The sequence below is a fragment of the Aquarana catesbeiana genome, linkage group LG13 (assembly GCF_042186555.1).
Source record: "Aquarana catesbeiana isolate 2022-GZ linkage group LG13, ASM4218655v1, whole genome shotgun sequence".
Lineage (NCBI taxonomy): Eukaryota > Metazoa > Chordata > Amphibia > Anura > Ranidae > Aquarana > Aquarana catesbeiana.
In genome coordinates, this window is record NC_133336.1 from 125202498 (window position 1) to 125224513 (window position 22016).

Consider the following 22016-nt stretch of genomic DNA (forward strand, 5'->3'; position numbering starts at 1 on the left):
AGGAAAGAGGGGTGGGAAAGGATACAAGGAAAACTAGGGTGGGGGCTTTTTGCAGCCATCTCTAGATCACTTAATTAAACAATTTATAACACTTTAGGTTTTTATGGTTAAAAAGGGATGTGGTTATGCTTTTTTTGTGTTTGATTGGCTTAGAAGATGGGGGGAGGGAAGGCAGAATAGAGGGGAGACACACACACACACACACATATATATATATATATATATATATATATATATATATATATATATATATATACTGTATTTATTGGCGTATAACACTCACTTTTTCACCCTAAAAATTGGGTGCAAATAGCACGTGCGTGTTATACGCCAATACTTCAATTTTAGATGCCTCGGAGGGGACAGGGAGGGGGGCAGGACGAGCGCTGTCAGATTACATACAGTGAGAATCTCCTGTTTACTTGGCGGCCTCTGTAAAAGGAAGTCCCGTCTCCTGGGCTGCCCCCCTCCCTATCCCCTCTAGGCTGCAGATGGGCATCGATCAGGCTGCACTGATGGCAATGGTGAGGCTGCTGCATTGATGGCAATGGTGAGGCTGCTGCATTGATGTGGACCGATGAGGTTGCATTGATGGCACTTGTGAGGCTGCAGATGGGCATGGATGAGGCTGCATTGGAGGCAATGGTGAGGCTGCAAATGGGCATTGGGCAGGCTGTGTTGATGGCAATGGTGAGACTGCAGATGGGCACTGACCCTTATTTTGCTTCAAAGTTCCTTATTTAAAATTTTTTTTTTTTTCCCTGAAACTTCCATCTTAAAATTAATGTGCGTGTTATACACCTGTGCGTGTTATACACCGATAAATACGGTATATATATAGATATATATATATCTATATATATATGTATCTATATATATATATATATATATATAGATACATATATATATAGATACATATATATCTATATATATATATATCTATATATATATGTATCTATATATATATATATAGATATATATATATAGATATATATATCTATATATATATATAGATGTATCTATATATATATATATATATAGATATATATCTATATATATATATATAGATAGATATAGATATATATCTATATATATATATCTATCTATATATAGATACAGATATATATATAGATATATATCTATATATATATATCTTATATATATATAGATATATAGATATATATATCTATATAGCTATATAGATATAGATATATATATATATACAGTGGGGCAAAAAGTATTTAGTCAGTCACCAATTGTGCAAGTTCTCCCACTTAAAAAGATGAGAGAGGCCTGTAATTGTCATCATAGGTATACATCAACTATGAGAGACAAAATGTGGAAACAAATCCAGACAATCAAATTGTCTGATTTTTGAAAGAATTTGTTTGCAAATTATGGTGGAAAATACGTATTTGGTCAATATCAAAAGTTAATCTCAATACTTTGTTATATATTCTTTGTTGGCAATGACAGAGGTCAAACGTTTTTTGTAAGACTTCACAAGGTTGTCACACACTGTTGTTGGTATGTTGGCCCATTCCTCCATGCAGATCTCCTCTAGAGCAATGATGTTTTGGGGCTGTCGCTGGGCAACACAGACTTTCAACTTATTTGCAAATTATGGTAGAAAATAAGTATTTGGTCACCTACAAACGAGCAAGATTTCTGGCTCTCACAGACCTGTATCTTCTTCTTTAAGAGGCTCCTCTGTCCTCCACTCATTACCTGTATTAATGGCACCTGTTTGAACTTGTTATCAGTATAAAAGACACCTGTCCACAACCTCAAACAGTCACACTCCAAACTCCACTATGGTGAAGACCAAAGAGCTGTCGAAGGACACCAGAAACAAAATTGTAGACCTGCACCAGGCTGGGAAGACTGAATCTGCAATAGGCAAGCAGCTTGGTGTGAAGGAATCAACTGTGGGAGCAATAATTAGAAAATGGAAGACATACAAGACCACTGATAATCTCCCTTGATCTGGGGCTCCACGCAAGATCTCACCCTGTGGGGTCAAAATCATCACAAGAACGGTGAGCAAAAATCCAAGAACCACACGGGGGGTCCTAGTGAATGACCTGCACAGAGCTGGTACCAACGTAACAAAGGCTACCATCAGTAACACACTACGCCACCAAGGACTGAGATCCTGCAGTGCCAGACGTGTCCCCCTGCTTAAGCCAGTACATGTCCGGGTCCATCTGAGGTTTGCTAGAGAGCATTTGGATGATCCAGAAGAGGATTGGGAGAATGTCATATGGTCATGCTGAGAATGCTGAGTTGCAACCAAAGAACACCATACCTACTGTGAAGCATGGGGGTGGCAACATCATGCTTTGGGGCTGTTTCTATGCAAAGGGAACAGGTCGACTGATCCGTGTACATGAAAGAATGAATGGGGCCATGTATCGTAAGATTTTGAATGCAAACTTCCTCCCATCAGCAAGGGCATTGAAGATGAAACATGGCTGGGTCTTTCAGCATGACAATGATCCCAAACACACTGCCCAGGCAACGAAGGAGTGGCTTCGTAAGAAGCATTTCAAGGTCCTGGAGTGGCCTAGCCAGTCTCCAGATCTCAACCCCATAGAAAACCTTTGGAGGGAGTTGAAAGTCTGTGTTGCCCAGCGACAGCCCCAAAACATCATTGCTCTGCATGGAGGAATGGGCCAACATACCAGTAACAGTGTGTGACAACCTTGTGAAGTCTTACAGAAAACGTTTGACCTCTGTCATTGCCAACAGAGGATATATAACAAAGTATTGAGATGAACTTTTGATATTGACCAAATACTTATTTTCCACCATAATTTGCAAATACATTCTTTCAAAAATCAGACAATGTGATTGTCTGGATTTGTTTCCACATTTTGTCTCTCATAGTTGAGGTATACCTATGATGACAATTACAGGCCTCTCCCATCTTTTTAAGTGGGAGAACTTACACAATTGGTGGCTGACTAAATCCTTTTTTGCCCCAATGTATATATATATATATATATATATATATATATATATATATATATATATATATAAATAAAAGATACAAACCCTAAAGTCCCTTAAAATTTAATAAAGGGGAGGGTGGGGTTGTTTTTTTTTAATTGGGTGAAGGGGGTAGTCTATCTCCTCTTTCTCTTAAAAATGTGGAAGATGGTTGGGGGAACCTTAGAATTGCATGTATATTTTGGGGGATGGGAATATTATGTGATTTATATACTTTAGGAATGTCATGCATACGTGATTTTTGAATGTCATGTTATGTAATTATTAGGGATGAGCTTCGAGTTCGAGTCGAACTCATGTTCGCTTTGAACATCGGCTGTTCGCAAGTTCGCCGAACAGCGAACAATTTGGGGTGTTCGCGGCAAATTCGGATGCCGCGGAACACCCTTTAAAAGTCTATGGGAGAAATCAAAAGTGCTAATTTTAAAGGCTTATATTCATGGTATTGTCATAAAAAGTGTTTGGGGACCTGGGTCCTGCCCCAGGGGACATGGATCAATGCAAAAAAAAGTTTTAAAAACGGCCGTTTTTTCGGGAGCAGTGATTTTAATAATGCTTAAAGTGAAACAATAGAAGTGTAATATCCCTTTAAATTTCGTACCTGGGGGGTGTCTATAGTATGCCTGTAAAGGGGCGCATGTTTCCCGTGTTTAGAACAGTCTGACAGCAAAATGACATTTCAAAGGAAAAAAAGTCATTTAAAACTACTCGCGGCTGTTAATGCATTGCCGGTCCGACAATACACATAAAAGTTCATTGATAAAAACGGCATGGGAATTCCCCACGGGGAACCCCGAACCAAGATTTTAAAAGAAAAATTACGTGGGGGTCCCCCTAAATTCCATACCAGGCCCCTCAGGTCTGGTATGGATATTAAGGGGAACCCCGGCCAAAATTTAAAAAAAAATGGCGTGGGGTCCCCCTCAAAATCTATACCAGACCCTTCAGGTCTAGTATGGATTTTAAGGGGAACCCTGCGCCAAAATTTAAAGAAAAAACGGCGTGGGGTCCCCCCAACAATCCATACCAGACCCTTATCCGAGCACGCAACCTGGCAGGCCGCAGGAAAAGAGGGGGGGATGAGAGAGTGCCCCCCCTCCTCCTGAACCGTACCAGGCCACGTGCCCTCAACATTGGGAGGGTGCTTTGGGGTAGCCCCCCAAAACACCTTGTCCCCATGTTGATAAGGACAAGGGCCTCATCCCCACAACCCTGGCCGGTGGTTGTGGGGGTCTGTGGGCGGGGGGCTTATCGGAATCTGGAAGCCCCCTTTAACAGGGGGACCCCCAGATCCTGGTCCTTCCCCCTGTGTGAAATGGTAAGGGTACCCCTATCATTTCACTAAAAAAGTGTCAAAAATGTTAAAAATGACAAGAGACAGTTTTTGACAATTTCTTTATTTAAATGCTTCTTCTTTCTTCTATCTTCCTTCCGTTTCTTCCTCCATCTTCTTCTTCTTCTGGTTCTTCTGGTTCTTCCTCCGGTGTTCTCGTCCGGCATCTTCCTCCGCGGCTTCGGCGTCTTCTTCCCTTCTTCTCCTCGGGCCGCTCCGCATCCATGATGGCATGGAGGGAGGCTCCCGGTCTTCTCTTCATCTTCTTCTCTTCATCTTCTTTTCGGGCCGCTCCGCATCCATGATGGCATGGAGGGAGGCTCCCGCTGTGTGACGCTTCTCCTCTTCTCCTCTTCTGAAGGTTCTTAAATAACGGGGGGTGGGGCCACCCGGTGATCCCGCCCCCCTCTGACGCACGGTGACTTGACGGGACTTCCCTGTGGCATTCCCCGTGGGGGACGCTGACCCCGCCCCCCCGTTATTTAGGAACCGTCAGAAGAGGAGAAGCGTCACACAGCGGGAGCCTCCCTCCATGCCATCATGGATGCGGAGCGGCCCGAAAAGAAGATGAAGAGAAGAAGATGAAGAGAAGAAGATGAGGGGAAGAAGATGAAGAGAAGAGCAGGAGCCTCCCTCCATGCCATCATGGATGCAAAGCGGCCCGAGGAGAAGAAGGGAAGAAGACGCCGACGCCACGGAGGAAGATGCCGGACGAGAACACCAGAGGAAGAACCGGAAGAACCGGAAGAACCAGAAGAAGAAGAAGATGGAGGAAGAAACCGAAGGAAGATGGAAGATAGAAGAAAAAAGAAGCATTTAAATAAAGGAATTGTCAAAAACTGTCTTTTGTCATTTTTAACATTTTTGACAGTTTTTTTGTGAAATGATAGGTACCATTTCACACAGGGGGGAGGGCCGGGATCTTGTGATCCCCTTGTTAAAGGGGTCTTCCAGATACCGATAAGCCCCCCGCCCGCAGACCCCCACCACCACCGGCCAGGGTTGTGGGGATGAGGCCCTTGTCCTCATCAACATGGGGACAAGGTGTTTTGGGGGGCTACCCCAAAGCACCCTCCCAATGTTGAGGGCATATGGCCTGGTACGATTCAGGAGGGGGGGGCGCTCTCTCATCCCCCCCCTCTTTTCCTGCGGCCTGCCAGGTTGTGTGCTCGGATAAGGGCCTGGTATTTTTTTTTTTTAATTTTGGCGCGGGATTCCCCTTAAAATCCATACCAGACCTGAAGGGTCTGGTATAGATTTTGAGTGGGACCCCAGGCCATTGTTTTTTTTTTTTAATTTTGGCCGGGGTTCCCCTTAATATTCATACCAGACCTGAAGGGCCTGGTATGGAATTTAGGGGGACCCCCCACGTCATTTTTTTTTTAAATTTTGGCCGGGGTTCCCCTTAATATCCATACCAGACCTGAAGGGCCTGGTATGGAATTTAGGGGGACCCCCCACGTCATTTTTTTTTTAAATTTTGGTTCGGGGTTCCCCTGTGGGGAATTCCCATGCTGTTTTTATCAATGAACTTTTATGTGTATTGTCGGACTGGCAATGCATTAATAGCCGCGAGTAGTTTTAAATGACTTTTTTTCCTTTGAAATGTCATTTTGCTGTCAGACTGTTCTAAACACGGGAAACATGCGCCCCATTACAGGCATACTATAGACACCCCCCAGATACGAAATTTAAAGGGATATTACACTTTTATTGTTTCACTTTAAACATTATTAAAATCACTGCTCCCGAAAAAACGGCCGTTTTTAAAACTTTTTTTTGCATTGATCCATGTCCCCTGGGGCAGGACCCAGGTCCCCAAACACTTTTTATGACAATAACTTGCATATAAGCCTTTAAAATTAGCACTTTTGATTATTCATGTTCGTGTCCCATAGACTTTAACGGTGTTCGCGTGTTCGAACAAATTTTTTGCCTGTTCTGGTGCGAACCGAACAGGGGGGGTGTTCAGCTCATCCCTAGTAATCATGTATGTTGTGATCTTTGAATGTCATGTTATGTTTTCTTTTCTAAAAATTCAATAAAAATATTTTAAACGCAATGTAAAGTAGTGAGGGTACAGCTTGTATAACAGTGTAAATTTGCTGTCCCCTCAAAATAACTCAACACACAGCCATTAATGTCTAAACCGCTGGCAACAAAAGTGAGTACACCTTAAGTGAAAATGTCCAAATTGGGCCCAATTAGCCATTTTCCCTCCCTGGTGTCATGTGACTCATCAGTGTTACAAGGTCTCAGGCGTGAATAGGGAACAGGTGTGTTACATTTGGTGTTATCGCTCTCACTCCCTCATATTGGTCACTGAAAGTTCAACATGGTACCTCATGGCAAAGAACTCTCCGAGGATCTGAAAAAAAGAATAGTTGCTCTACATAAAGATGGCCTAGGCTATAAGAAGATTGCCAAGACCCTGAAACAGAGCTGCAGCACGGTGGCCAAGACTATACAGCAGTTTAACAGGACAGGTTCCACTCAGAACAGGCCTCTCCATGGTCGACCAAAGGAGTTGATTGCACGTGCTCCACGTCATATCCAGAGGTTGTCTTTGGGAAATAGACGTATTAGTGCTGCCAGCATTGCTGTAGAGATTGAAGGGGTGGGGGGTCAGCCTGTTAGTGCTCAGACCATACGCCTCACACTGCATGAAATTGGTCTGCATGGCTGTCATCTCAGAAGGAAGCCTCTTCTAAAGATGATGCACAAGAAAGCTCACAAACAGTTTGCTGGAGACAAGCAGACTAAGGATATGGATTACTGAAACCATGTCCTGTGGTCTGATGAGACCAAGATAAACTTATTTGGTTCAGATGGTGTCAAGCGTGTGTCGCGACAACCAGGTGAGGAGTACAAAGACAAGTGTGTCTTGCCTACAGTCAAGCATGGTGGTGGGAGTGTCATGGTCTAGGGCTGCATGAGTGCTGCCAGCACTGGGGAGCTATAGTTCATTGAGGGAACCATGAATGCCAACATGTACTGTGACATACTGAAGAAGAGCATGATCCCCTCCCTTTGGAGACTGGGCTGCAGGGTAATATTCCAACATAACGACCCCAAACACACCTCCAGGATCACCACTACCTTGCTAAAGAAGCTGAGGGTAAAGGTGATGGACTGGTCAAGCATGTCTCCAGACCTAAACCCTATTGAGCATCTGTGGGGCATCCTCAAACGGAAGGTGGAGGAGTACAAGGTCCCTAACATCCATCAGCTCAGTGATGTCATCATGGAGGAGTGGAAGAGGACTCCATTGGCAACCTGTAAAGCTCTGGTGAACTCTATGCCCAAGAGAGTTAAGGCAGTGTTGGAAAATAATGGTGGCCACACAAAATATTGACACTTTGGCCCAATTTGGACATGTTCACTTAGGGGTTTACTCACTTTTGTTGACATTAATGGCTGTGTGTTGAGTTATTTTGAGGGGACAGCAAAATTCACACTGTTATACAAGCTGTACACTTACTACTTTACATTGTAGCAAAGTGTCATTTCTACAGTGTTGTCACATGAAAAGATATAATAAAATATTTACAAAAATGTGAGTGGGTATACTCACTTCTGTGAGATACTGTATATGATTTGCAATTTATAAAAAATATGTATTTACAGTACCCTGCTGGTCCCTCCCAACAGCCATGGTGTGCCTGCATTGCATAGAGAAGCTCACAGAACCAGAAATCAGCTCACTAGGTCTAAAATATATTAGGTAATGAAAATAGAAAAAATGTATTTCAAACTTTTCATAGCATGTTGATGACAGGGGAAAGCAGATTTTAGGAGATTAATAATTAACCAGGAAAGCAGATTAATCTTTCAACCTCTTTTTCCACTGCAATTAATTCAAATGCTGTTTTCACAATGAAGGAACAGCAGCACATTAATAAAATCATCTGTATGTTCACTCTCTCTGTAAGCATGTATGTATTGTTAAGCAGTTAAGGACCAGGCCTTTTTCTGACATTTGTTATGGTGGTCATTGCAATTTTTTATGTCACACTTTATTTGCACAGCGGTGTTTCAAATGCAATTTAAAAAAAAAAAATACACTTTCATGAATTAAAAAAAACAAAACAGTAACGTTAGCCCAATTTTTTTGTATGATGTGAAAGATGATGTTACGCCGAGTAAATAGATACCCAACATGTCATGCTTCAAAACTGCGCATGCTTGTGGAATGGCAACAAATTACGGTACTTAAATATCTCCATAGGCGATGCTTTACATTTTTTTACAGGTTACCTGTTTAGAGTTACAGAGGAGGTCTAGTGCTAGAAATATTGCTCTCACTCTAACGATGGTGGCGATACCTCACATGTGTGGTTTGAACGCCATTTACATATGTAGGCGTTCACTTCTGCGCGCAAGCTCGGAGGGACGGGGCGCTTTTAATTTTTTTTTCTTTTTTCTTATTTATTTTACTTTTTATTTTTATACTATCCCTATAAAAAAAAAACATTTCATTACTTTTATTCCTATTACAAGACATTTAATAGAAATAAGCATGACGGGTCCTCTTTATTGCAAGATCTGGGGTCAAAAAGACCTCAGATCTCACATTTTACTTACATAGTTACATAGTTGGAATGGTGGAATAAAGACAACAGTCCATCCAATTCAACCTGTGTAGGTGTGTGTGTAGAAAAATCATTTCCCATATCCCCGTATATTGTTTTCGCTAAGATTTTACGTTTACTAATAAAAAAAAGGGCCCTTTAGGACCATAAGGCGGAAGTGAAGTCAGACGTCGCTCTGGTCCTCCAAGGGCATAGAGTTGAGTGGGGGCCATCTTGCCCTCACTCAATTTCCTGCCCTTTGCTCCACGGGATCGGATGGTTTCTGCCACTACCGACAGCTTCGGTAAGTGGGGGAAATGCCCGAGAAGCGGTGGGAGGGGCTGCACCTCTCCCGCTGCCTATAAAAGTGATCGCGTGGCTAATCTATCGCCGGGACCACTTTTATGTGAACGAGGATCGGCCACTTTTTAAAAAATACTAGCTGCTGCCATAACCACAATAAATAACATCAAAGTAATGAGGTATATATATACAGTGGGTGGTCCAGAAGTGGACTGAAAGCAACATGATAAGCAATAGAGCTGCTACTACCTATGAGTGCTGATCTTCCCTCTCCCATTCTAAAAGTTGCTGTACAAGGAGCTGTAGAAAGCTTATATCAAGTCAGATTGTGTATTTGCACCATTTATAGGTAAAAATATTTTTAAGTATTTAACGTGGAAAGTTTGGAGTGATGCTGTTATTTGGTATCCTAAGTTTTTAAAAATGCAAGTTGTATGGACACTTTAGGTTCCTTACTCAGGCATTATACAGTTCTGTAAAAGTAACCTAACTTGTTTTGAAAGCTTGCAGTGTGGGATATCCAAAATCAAACACACTTACTCACCTATATGGCAGCAGCATCGGTCCCATGCTGGCTGTAAGATCGAGAACTGAGCGATTGCATGACTGTTGATTACTCAGATCTTGATCTTTACTGAGCAGACAGCAGTGATTGACAGTCAATGGAGCGCTCAATGGACACTCAATGGAGCACCGGGCTATGGAGGAGGTAGCAGCAGCTGGCTCAGGCTCTCAGCGGCATGCTTACAGGCTGAGCCAGCTGCCAATCAGGCATCTGGGTGGATCCTGACCTTAATGATGGGATCCTTCCAGAGCTTGGAGTGGCTCTTTGATGTCAGCCAACAGCAGATATTAGCCCGCTGTCAGTTGATTCTGGGTCATAAAAGTGCAGAAATAAGTGCACTCGTGACCCAGAAGAGAAATATGGCCAAAAAATATTTGGCTATACTTCTCTTAAGTTGCCAATAAACTGTATAATTTAAAGTCCAAACTGTCTGCATTAATTGATAGCTAACATGGTACCAAGCTCTACTATTATTATTTTGTAAGCAATACCTATATTAATTGGTATTTTTTATATACGAAGTCATACAAAAGGCCTTTATATATTTTCTGGCTCCAGTGCAAAAAGTCATTGGTTGGAGGACCCACATCATTCGTACCATAACATTGTGCCTCAGGGACAGTTGCACATGCAGTCCAGTGTCGTTTTTTTCTGCATCAAAAACGCATGTTTAGTAGGTTATATGGTTTTCAATGGCATAGTTCACATCAGTGTGGTCAGTTTCAGTACGTTTCAGTTCCAGAAAAAAAAAGTAGAATATGCTGCATTTTTTCTGAACTGAATGCAGTAAAACTAATCAAAAATGCACCTGAATGCACCGAAAACTGGAACAAAGTCCTTATTTAAGGTGAAGAAAAAAGAGAGGGTGAAAAAAAGCACTGGAACGCATCAAAAATGCACAAAAAACTGCATCAAAAACGCGCATGCAGAAAAGCAACCAGAACGCATCCAGACTGCGTTTCTATGGTATGAACTGTCCCTCAAGCTACAGTCCATAGAGAAGCTGCCTTCTATAGCTTTAAACTAAAGGCAATATGAGTGGCCACAAAAGAAAGTCAGAACAGAAACCCCCCCTTACGAGAAGTAACTGAGCAAACAGTTACAGTGGGGCATGCAGCGGGGAAAGCGAATAGAGTTCTGGGGTGCAGAGATCACCAAAAGCAGGAAGGAAGTCTTCATTTCCTATCTTTAGTTAGACCTCATTTAGAATACTGTGTCCAGTTCTGGAGACCTCACTAAAGCTGGCCATAGATGGATAGAATTCTCAAAAAAATTCTCAGAATATTCGTTTGTCATTTAAAAGATTTTGTTTGTTTTTAACATTTGATTTTGGAATGAATGGACTTTACCGAACTAAAGCCACATACACATTTCCATCCTTCTCCTTTGAATTTTCTTGTCACTGTGTTGAAAATGCATGTCAATTTAACCCTTTAACAACTACAAAACCAAACTTTCTATTAATCTTGTTTTCCAAAGAAGTTCTGTTCAAAATATTACCCATCTATGGCCAGCTTTACAAAAAAATACTTATAAGACAGAATAGTACAGAAACAGGCAACAAAAATAGTGGGTCTGATGCATGAAACATATCAAGAGAGACTACAGGAAATTAATATGAACAGTCTTAAAAAAAGAAGGTAAAGAAGGGACATGTTTGAAATTTTTAACTACATTAAGTTTTAAGACGGCAATATTTTCAATATAAAGCACAGCATCAAGAACATGGGGATATGACCACAAACATGCAGAAGGAAAGGTCAAAACTAACCTTAGAAAATATGATTTTACTAAAAAAGTAGCTGATGTTTGTAATAGGCTCCCAGCAGAGTTAGTGAGTAGGGGAGAGCTTGGGTTTGGTCAAAACTTTGATTTGTTTGGATCGAATCCAGAAGGAAGCATTTCACTTCCATCCACTGCATGTAAATAAAGGGGCAGAGATGCTAATGACATCATTGATCTAATACTGTATGTTCACACGGCCATATTAGCACCACAATATTGACATGTAGCAAAGGAGCAGTGATACTAGTAACATTGGCAGGGATATTAGTAACATCATTAACTTAATATAGCCTGCATTTACCATGCCATTCCCTGGGTTTGGTTGACCCAAAGTTCAGACCAAATCTGAGCTTATCCCTAGTTATGAGTCAGTAAACCATAAGGTCTTTTTCTGACGTCACTTTTCTATGTTTCTATGTCACATGCAAGACATCAGTGGTAAGTAACTATGTTTGTAGGTATTAGCACAATCAATTCCAATTTTTTTGCACTATTTTCTAAATTTGCCATTTTGCAGTGATCCCTAAAGAGGTATAAAAGTGCGCAAGTGACCTATTTTACAAGACACCAAGGCATAGTTACTACTAGTTACCTTATTAAATGCAGCAATCTGGCACAACTGGATTTCATGCATAACAAAAAACACATTGCAGAAATTGTACCTTTTCAAACACAAATGGCTCTTCTTTCCATATAGGGTTAATAGAGTTTGCAGTTGAACTTAATTTTGTTTTGTATTTCCGCTTGGGATCCCCAGGTAATCCAAACAGCTCAACCTCTACGTAGATCTTCACACATTTATCACTAAGAAACTGCCCCGAGATTATCTGTATTCCAAAAGAAACAAAGGGTTAGCAGCTCTAGCTTTGACATGAGTTAATCCCACTAAAGCTGGCCATGCAATAATAGAACATTAGTTTGATTCTCTTATCGTTAGTGGGGTCAAATCTATGTTCGTTGATGAGTGACAGGAAAATTCGAAGGATGTACCAATGGAAGGTGAACTAGACCAAATGAAAAAAAGAGCCCAAACTAATTTATTGGTTTACAGTACACTAAAGAGAAGCCAACACATTTTGTGGATCAGAAGAAACTCCCCTTCATTAGGGCTACAGTTAAAACAGGCACATGGACAGATAAAATAGGAACATGGCTCCCCAAATCATCACTGACTGTGGAAACTTCACACTGGACCTCATGCAACTTGGATTCTGTGCCTCTCCACTCTTCCTCAAGACTCTGAGACCTTGATTCCAAATGATAAGGACATTTTTCCACAGCCTGTGATGATTTGGGGAGCTATGTCATCTGCTGGTGTTAGTGCACTGTGTTTTAAGTCCAAAGTCAGCGCAGCCCTACCAGGCAATTATAGAGCACTTCATGCTTCCCTCTGCTGACCAGCTTTATGGACATGCTGATTTCATTTTCCAGCAGGACTTGGCACCTGTCCACACTGCCAAAAGTACTAATACCTGGTTTAATAATCATGGTATCACTGTGCTTGATTGGCCAGCAAACTCGCCTGACCTAAACTCCATAGACAATCTATGGGGTATTGTCAAGAGGAAGATGAGAGACACTAGACCTAACAATGCAGACAAGCTGAAAGCTGCTATCAAAGAAACTTGGGTTTCCATAACACCTCAGCAGTGCCACAGGCTGATCGCCTCCAAGCCACGACGCATTGATGCAGTAATTCATGCACAAGGAGCCCTGACCAAGTATTGAGAGCATACTATACTGTACATGGACATACTTTTTCAGTAAGCCAACATTTCTGTATTCAAAATCCTTTTTTTTATTGGCCTTATGTAATATTCTAATTTTCTGAGATACTGAATTTGGGGTTTTCACTAGCTGTAAGCCATAATCATCAAAATTAAAAGAAAGAAATGCTTGAAATATATCACGCTGAGTGTAATGCAGCTATATAGAATATATGAGTTTCATTTTTTTAATTGAATTACTGAAATAAGTTAACCTTTTGATGATATTCAAATTTTATGAGATGCACCTGTATGTACCATAGTTTGTAGCAGGCATGTACTGGCCATTGGGACTACAGGGAGTTTCCCGGTGGGCCGATGGCTCAGTGGGCCGATTTCAGTGACAGTGGACCGCTGCCTCCCTCCAGTCCTCTGTCCCCCCCCCCGCAGTGCTCACCTCCTCTCCCTGGCTAGTTATGCAGCGCGCCTGAATACAGACATGATGCTCAGGAGTCAACACTTAGAAGCTCATCATACGATCTGGAAGGAGGGCGGCCTCACTTTCCTGCCTAATCTTGTTCCATTGGGGGGGGTGCCAAACTGATTCTTTGCCCCAGGTGAAATAATGTCTAGCTTCCCCACTGATACTGCCTATAAGAGAAATAATGTAAAACGGCTAATAGCTAGTGGGGGGGGGCTTGGGTGGCAAGCCGGCATGGGAGAGACCTGTCAAAGTGGGCCAGTCTGGGTGAAGTCCAGGGCCAAATTTTTGTCCCAGTCCAGCCCTGGTTTGTAGATGCTCTAACCGTCACATAAACCAATTAATATACACTTATTGGGATTTTTATAACCAAATACATGTAGCAGAATACAGTTGGCCTAAATTTATGAAGAAATTTGATTTTATTGGATATGTTTTATAACAGAAAGTAGAAAATATCATTTTTTTTCAAAATGTTTAATCTTTTTTTGTTTATATAGCAAAAAATAAAAAATCCAGTGGTGATCAAATTCCACAAAAAAGCTTTCTTTTGAAGTGAAAAAATTATATAACTTTTATTTGCATACAGTGTTTCATATGTTGAAAGTGCTGAATAGCAAAAAATGGCCTGGTCATGAAGGGGAAAAAACCTTCTGGAGGTGGTTAAGCGGCGAGCAATCTTATCGTGCATTACTGCTTTTGTACTTCTTGACCATGAAAGTGTTTTGGATTTTTTTTTTTTAATGCTCCACTCATGTGTGTGTGGGGTTTCTTTGTGTAATTCAGATTATTCTTACAACCCAAAAACATACTGTTAGGTTAGTTGGCCTTTGCCCTAGCGTGTGTGTCTTTATGACCATGGCATGGACATTATCTCATTTGGGGAAAGGACCTAACACAAATGGTCTATGCATTCTTTTATGCTCTAAAGCAGGGGCCTCCAACCTTCCTGAACAAAGGGCCAGTTTATTATCCTTCAAACTTTATGGGGGTACTGTGGCATCAATGAGAGTAAACATTGTCACATTTGATACTAGGGGAGTAAACACTGCCCCATCATTGTTATCATTGAGAGGAATATTGCCCCATTGTTGGTATCAGTGGGAGAAATGGTGCCCCATTGTTGATGTCAGTTGGCAGAATAGTGCCTCATATCAGTGGGAGAAAAATAAGCTTATAAAACCACAACCCACAAACACCACACTAGAAATAAAAGGGGCAACCAAGTGTAAAACCAATATTATAACGATAATATATAATCTTAGAAGAGTTTGTTTTGTTCAATAAACTATTGTAAATATGACCAGAGAGCACACTGTAGAAAATAATTTGTGTTTTCTGTTGAGCACATATTTGATTGACTCTAATGCCCCATACAGACGATCAGATTTTCCGTCAAAAAATGTTGGATGTGAGCTTGTTGGCTGAAATTCCGACCGTGTGTATGCTCCATCGAACATTTGTTGTTGGACTTTCCGCCAACAAATGATGGCTAGCAGGTTCTAAAATTTCTGATCGCATTTGTTTATAAATGACCTGGAGGATGGGATAAACAGTTCAATCTCTGTATTTGCAGATGATACTAAGCTAAGCAGGGCAATAACTTCTCCGCAGGATGTGGAAACCTTGCAAAAAGACCTGAACAAATTAATGGGGTTGGCGACTACATGGCAAATGAGGTTCAATGTAGAAAAATTTAAAATTATGCATTTGGGTGGCAAAAATATGAATGCAATCTATACACTGGGGGGAGAACCTCTGGGGGAATCTAGGATGGAAAAGGACCTGGGGGTCCTAGTAGATGATAGGCTCAGCAATGGCATGCAATGCCAAGCTGCTGCTAATAAAGCAAACAGAACATTGGCATGCATTAAAAGGGGGATCAACGCAAGAGATAAAACGATAATTCTCCCACTCTACAAGATTCTGGTCCGGCCGCACCTGGAGTATGCTGTCCAGTTCTGGGCACCAGTCCTCAGGAAGGATGTACTGGAAATGGAGCGAGTACAAAGAAGGGCAACAAAGCTAATAAAGGGTCTGGAGGATCTTAGTTATGAGGAAAGGTTGCGAGCACTGAACTTATTCTCTCTGGAGAAGAGACGCTTGAGAGGGGATATGATTTCAATTTACAAATACTGTACTGGTGACCCCACAATAGGGATAAAACTTTTTCGCAGAAGAGAGTTTAATAAGACTCGTGGCCACTCATTACAATTAGAAGAAAAGAGGTTTAACCTTAAACTACGTAGAGGGTTCTTTACTGTAAGAGCGGCAAGGATGTGGAATTCCCTTCCACAGGCGGTGGTCTCAGCGGGGAGCATTGATAGCTTCAAGAAACTATTAGATAATCACCTGAATGACCGCAACATACAGGGATATACAATGTAATACTGACACATAATCACACACATAGGTTGTACTTGATGGACTTGTGTCTTTTTTCAACCTCACCTACTATGTAACTATGTAACTATGTACACAAGTCCGACGCACAAAAGTTCACACATGCTTGGAATCAAGCAGAAGGAGCCGCACTGGCTATTGAACTTCCTTTTTCTCGTCTCTTCGTACGTCGTTTATGTCACCACGTTCCCACGTTCATAATTGTTGGCCAACATTTGTGTGACCATGTGTATGCAAGACAAGTTGCAGCCAACATCCTTTGAACAAAAATCCAAAAAAAGTTTTGTTGTCGGAAAGTCCGATCGTGTGTATGGGGCATAACAGTGAGGTGTAATTGAAGCCCTTCTCTTTATTGTATACAAAGACTTCACTATATAGATCAATACATTTTACCCTAAATGGTGCTTTTTATTTCAATGTACATTAAAGCGGAGTTCCACCCAAAAATGGAACTTCCGCTTTAAGGGAAGGTGACCCCCTGACATGCCACATTTGACATGTCATTTTTTTTTTTGGGAGGGGGAGCGGAAACCCTCTTTTTAGAGGGTTCCAACTTCCACTTCCTCTCAAGGCTCCGCGGCACTGGAAGGGAGATCACCTCTCCCCCCTCCCTCTCGGCAATCATCTGGGACACGTCACAGGGCCCAGATGATTGCCCGGCCAGTCACAGGGTGCAGCACGGCTCATGCAAGTGCAGTGCATGCCTGGCTGTGAAGCCACAACCGGGCGTCCACAGTGACAATGCCAGCGCTGCAGAGAGGAGGGGGAAATGAGCAGGGCTTCATTCCGTCACATCGCTGGACCCTGGGACAGGTAAGTTTCTGATTATTAAAATTCAGCAGCTGCAGTATTTGTAGCTGCTGACTTTTATTTATTTATTTTTTTTGGGAACTCTGCTTTAAGAAGCTATTGTTTACTATAATGTATTAATTAAAGTGATTGTTAAGTCAGAAAGTTTTTTATCTTAATGCATTCTATGCATTAAACTAAAAAGCCTTCTGTGTGCAGCAGCCCCCTAATACTTACCTGAGCCCTTTTCTTTACCCAGCGATGTCCACGAGTGCCTTAGGCGTCCGGAACTCTCCCTCCTGATTGGCTGAGACACAGCAGTGGCCCCATTGGCTCCCGCTGCTGTCAATCAAAGTCAGTTAGCCAATGAGGAGGGGGGGGGCAAACCACTGCTCCATGTCTAAATGGACACACAGAGCTGTTTCTCGGTTTGGGTTCCCCCATAGCAAGCTTCTTGCTGTGGGTGCACTCGGCAGGGGGGAGGGGCCAGGAGCACTGAAGAGGGACCCGAGAAGAGGAGGATCTAGGCTGCCTTGTGCAAAACCACTGCAACAGAGGAGGTAAGTATGACATGTTTGTTATTTTTATAGAAAAAAACGAGAGAAAAAAAAATTAATCTTCAAATGTATTTATTTGTTTTTTAAAAGTTTTTTTTAAATGTTTTATTTAATGGCTTGCACCAGATAACACTGAGATAATACATGGACTGCATACAGTTGTATAGTGTACATTTCAGGTCAGTGCAAGACAGTAAACAATAGAATCTGACAAAAACATAGACGAGGTAACAGTGTTCATATAAAAACAAAACTGCATCAATCAAAAAGACATAATATGCCGGTGTATCTTACATCAAGCAAAATAAGACTATGTAAGCTGGCACATCGAGTTGGGAGAAGTTCCACTAGTGATCACTAAGCAAAGCCCTGTGCGAAATTCAGCACGTACAAAGTGTCTTACAATGACTAAATAAAAGTATGCAGAAACCATATGTATCCACATTAGCCTGGATTTGTGTACACCAAAAGATGATTTTATAACAAGGATTATGCAGGTAAAGAAATGAACAAGAAAAAAGAAAAGAAAAAAAAAGGAGGAGGGGGGGTTGGGTTAATGGAGCATCTTTACAAACATCTCCCTACCCTGCCTGTACTAGATAGGGGAGTCAGAACTGAGGAAAAACAAACGTTGCCACGTTGCTATCCTTATCCCATCTTTTCACCGGTTTATGGGATAAGAGTGTGTAATAAATCCAGAACAAAAGCAGGTAGGAAACCAAAATTGTAGTAGCACAGTATTATGTTCATTTTAAATAAAGTTGGAGTCTGAGTATAACACCTACTGTAATTGAGAGAGTGTTGGCCACAACTACATCAATCCGATCAACTGTGAATGGGTCAAACTGCTTGTCTGCTCGTCGCATGAATTCGTGTTTCAGGATGTATCCACTGGCGCCATTGAACTCAAAGACTGCCATGTTTTGTTGCATAGCTAAATCTGAAAAATGCAACAGTTGAAACAATTATTAGAAAAACAATGTCTGATTTCAAACATGCAGGGCCATTAGATCAACAATGTACCAATACCTTTTTTTAGTACTCGCCGATACCAATTACCGATACCTGCTTTACACTTCGTCAGCAACGGTACAAAATATTGAAAAGTGACTTACAAATTAAATACTTTTTCTTTTTACATTTTGTACTTTTTTATGTGAAACGTGTAAATATATGTTGAAGGTGTAAAAATATTAAAGAACAAAGCAAACAAAAAACATTTTTAATTAATAATTAGCAGGAAAATAAAGATTTAAATGGAGAAGGAGAATAAGGTGTTAATTAAGGCTGATTAGAGTAAATTAGGGATAATAAGGGGTTAAACAGAGGAACATTTAATAAAAAATATTTTTTTTTTACTTGACAGGTTGCTTTAAACTGACTTCATCTGCAGATCGAAGTTCATCCCTTTGATCTGTAGATGAATAAATAGAAAGATACAAAAAAAATAAACAGTGTTTCTTTTTATCTGTTTGAGTGGCTGAGCAATGTTGTTAATAAACATTGCCCGGCTGCTTTTTTTTTTTGACAGCACCAATTGCTGGGACTTCCTTTACACCTCAGCTGTCAACCGGGGGAACCCCACTGACAGTTTAATGAGTCATCGGTTGTTAAGGAAGTGGCGTCCCTTATCCTTAACAACCAATATTTGCTGGCTTTTTTAGCTGTCAGTGGGGGAATCCTACTGACAGTTGAAAGAACAAAGCCTGGAAGTCAGTTTCAAGGATCAGAGCATTTGTACAAGTACCAATACTCATGCAAATGCTTAGTATCGGCACTGACACTGGTATCGGTGCAACCCTATTTAAAACCCCACTGCATAAAACCTCTGATAAACTACATTATATGGAAAACCCTATAAATATTAAATTCTATGTAGATATTCCAATATTGCCCACAAAAATTCACTGGTCTCCAACCATAAACATAGCCCATAGATGTCCAAGACACATTGTCAATAATACGTTATGCAGAGAAGCCTAATTGCACTCTGTATCTTACAGGGCAAACCTTGGTCAATGAATAAGATGAGCTTGCCTTATTAGATAAGTCCACAACTTTCCCTACATCCCCAATATAGATTTCACTGAAAATAAATTTTCTAAGCAAAAGTGTTTTAGCAAATGTACTTAAACTTTCTCTTATGTCTTCTGTCCACGCAGCAGTACTTGTTCACCCCAGCATTATATCTACTCCCACCTCTTGCTAGAAAAATATCCAACCCTCCCAGCAATTATCCTCTCTCCTGATAAATACAGTATATGTCCCCACCAACACTATATCTAGGATATCCACTTCACCCTTTCCAGCAATACACCTTACTCGCAAAATCATATCTCCATCCTAGCTGTAAGATACCTATCCCCTCCAAACAGATCATCCCCTACAACACACCTCCACCAAGCCTCTTCCTTGTGTTCTTCAGGGAATGATAAACAAATTCCTATTTTTGAAGAAGTCTAGTGTACATTCCACACTCTGAACGATAGCAGATTGGGTGTAAAACTTACATTACATTTCTCACTAGAATGATTGAATCATTAGGCACCTGGAAGAATGAAGGGGCACGATTGGAGAGAGAGCTCTAATATCCCGTGTGAACACAGTTAAGGGACACAAGGGAATGGGGAACCCACTGAGCTGCTTCTGCCCCAAGGATCCTAGTAGTTAGGTCCCAGGAGTCTGTTCTTATAGGTTAAGGTTCTTCTACTCTAAAAAGGTAGCCATATACGAGGTACAATTTCTGTGCCAGTATAAACTATATCAGTGCAGCCTTGTGACTACAGTATCTGAAATAAAAAAAAAAACATCTGATCCTGAAGAGAGCGAAATTATGAACTACCCATTAGTGGTAAACGTTGTCAAATAATATGCAATTGGCCTTAAATGATAAAGCATGCTCTCAGGACCTGATATATAAAGCAGTGGTATGCCCATACAACTTCATAAAAAAAAATGCTAAATTTTAAATTCATTACATTAACAAAATCCCGGGGGGGGGGGGGGGTACAGTCTCCCGACCAGCTCTCCTCCAACAACAGAGCTCTCTCTGCTTATTGCTTAACCCTATTGAGAAAAGCAGACTTCACCAAAATTTTATGAATGGATCGTAAAATGCAAGTCTCTGTGTGAATACCCCAATAGATATCTGTAGATAATTTGCCCAAGCGAACTGTGTGCTGGTGTACACAGGTATATGTGTTTATCTTACCGCATGAGTTTGAGAAGAAGGTGAGGTCAGGTTAAATTCATTTTCTTAAATAATAATTCCACTTTTCTTTTAGGGTGCAACATGGAACATGATGACATTATATAGCTCCTCGCCCTTAAACCATTCTCCCTACAGCATTCTGTATATTTTGGACTTTGGCATGACTATGAATGGCTCCATCAACATGGCCATGTCATCCATTCACAGGGATCTGTGAGCGACTACAAGTTCTAACTGTCACAGCATCAGAACGACTCATAGTTCTCAATGAAACACAAGTGTAGTGATGTCACCGCACCTGTAGTTCATTGATTACTTCTTCCAGCTCCATAACCAAACACCTGTACTTTGGTAAGGACCTGGGGTTAGAGGAATAGTCTGTAGGAGCCTCTGAATTGCACCTGTGATGCACTGATTGTGGTTGCAATGCTTTGCAGGGTTCAAAGCAAAAAAATTATAAATGCACTTTTTTTTTGCAGCATGGCTGTATTTATTTATTTTTTTACATACATTTTAAAATACCTTTATTGTACCCTTACACATAACTTACCCATAGTTTGAAAGTTCAGGGCCACCATTTGGCAACCCACATTCCAAAACATTTGTGGCATATAATTAGATGAATCCATTCTGGTCCCTTTTGGATAAATACGACTCATCTGTCTTTTATTGTATCTGGGTGAATTGTATAGGAACAGGCTTTTTAAGATAGTATGAGTCCAAGAGGAGAGAAACATCCATATTTTTGTGTGTGAAAGCACAATCTCTCACATAGCAGTTATAATGTCCAAAGTGCATCAAACTAGTGCATTAAACTAATCATATTCTAGTTTACAGAGGTCAGATCAGTGATATTGAATATGATTGCCTGCAATGGCCTACTGGATTGTTTATGTTGCTGTTTATCCTACTGAGTAAGCTTTAATGTGTTTTATTACATCTTATTGTTATTGCTTGGGTACGGCTTGATCAAATTTTGCTTGAAATGCTGTTGTCTTGCAGTTGTTTGGAGCTGTATTTGCATATATTGTATTACATAACCTGAATCTTGTCCAGAATTAATATCATCTATAAAGTTAATTTTACAATAATCATGACGCTTTGTGCGTGCATATTCTTGTGCCATCTAAAAAGTGACATGCTATTCTTTTTTTTTTTAAATAGGCTGCTTTGTTGGTAATGATTATAATTTTTTTTAAATTTCAGTTTGTGGGAAATGAGCATTATATAATTATTTGTCAGCAAAGAATCATGGCATATATGAGATGAACATCATGTTGTCAATTTAGTGCACACATTT

At 40.8% G+C, this 22016-nt stretch overlaps 1 protein-coding gene across 1 annotated transcript in view; it reads right to left on the reverse strand.

Annotated features, from left to right (window-relative positions):
- The window catches only part of PLCB2 (phospholipase C beta 2), a 405331-nt gene that overhangs the window by 103035 nt on the left and 280280 nt on the right, over positions 1–22016 (reverse strand). The window contains exons 18-20 of the mRNA XM_073609959.1: positions 21267–21391; positions 18291–18445; positions 12232–12396 (exon numbers count right to left, since the gene is read on the reverse strand). Of these exons, the coding sequence (XP_073466060.1) occupies positions 12232–12396; positions 18291–18445; positions 21267–21391 (445 nt within the window). The remainder of the gene's footprint in view (positions 1–12231; positions 12397–18290; positions 18446–21266; positions 21392–22016) is intronic.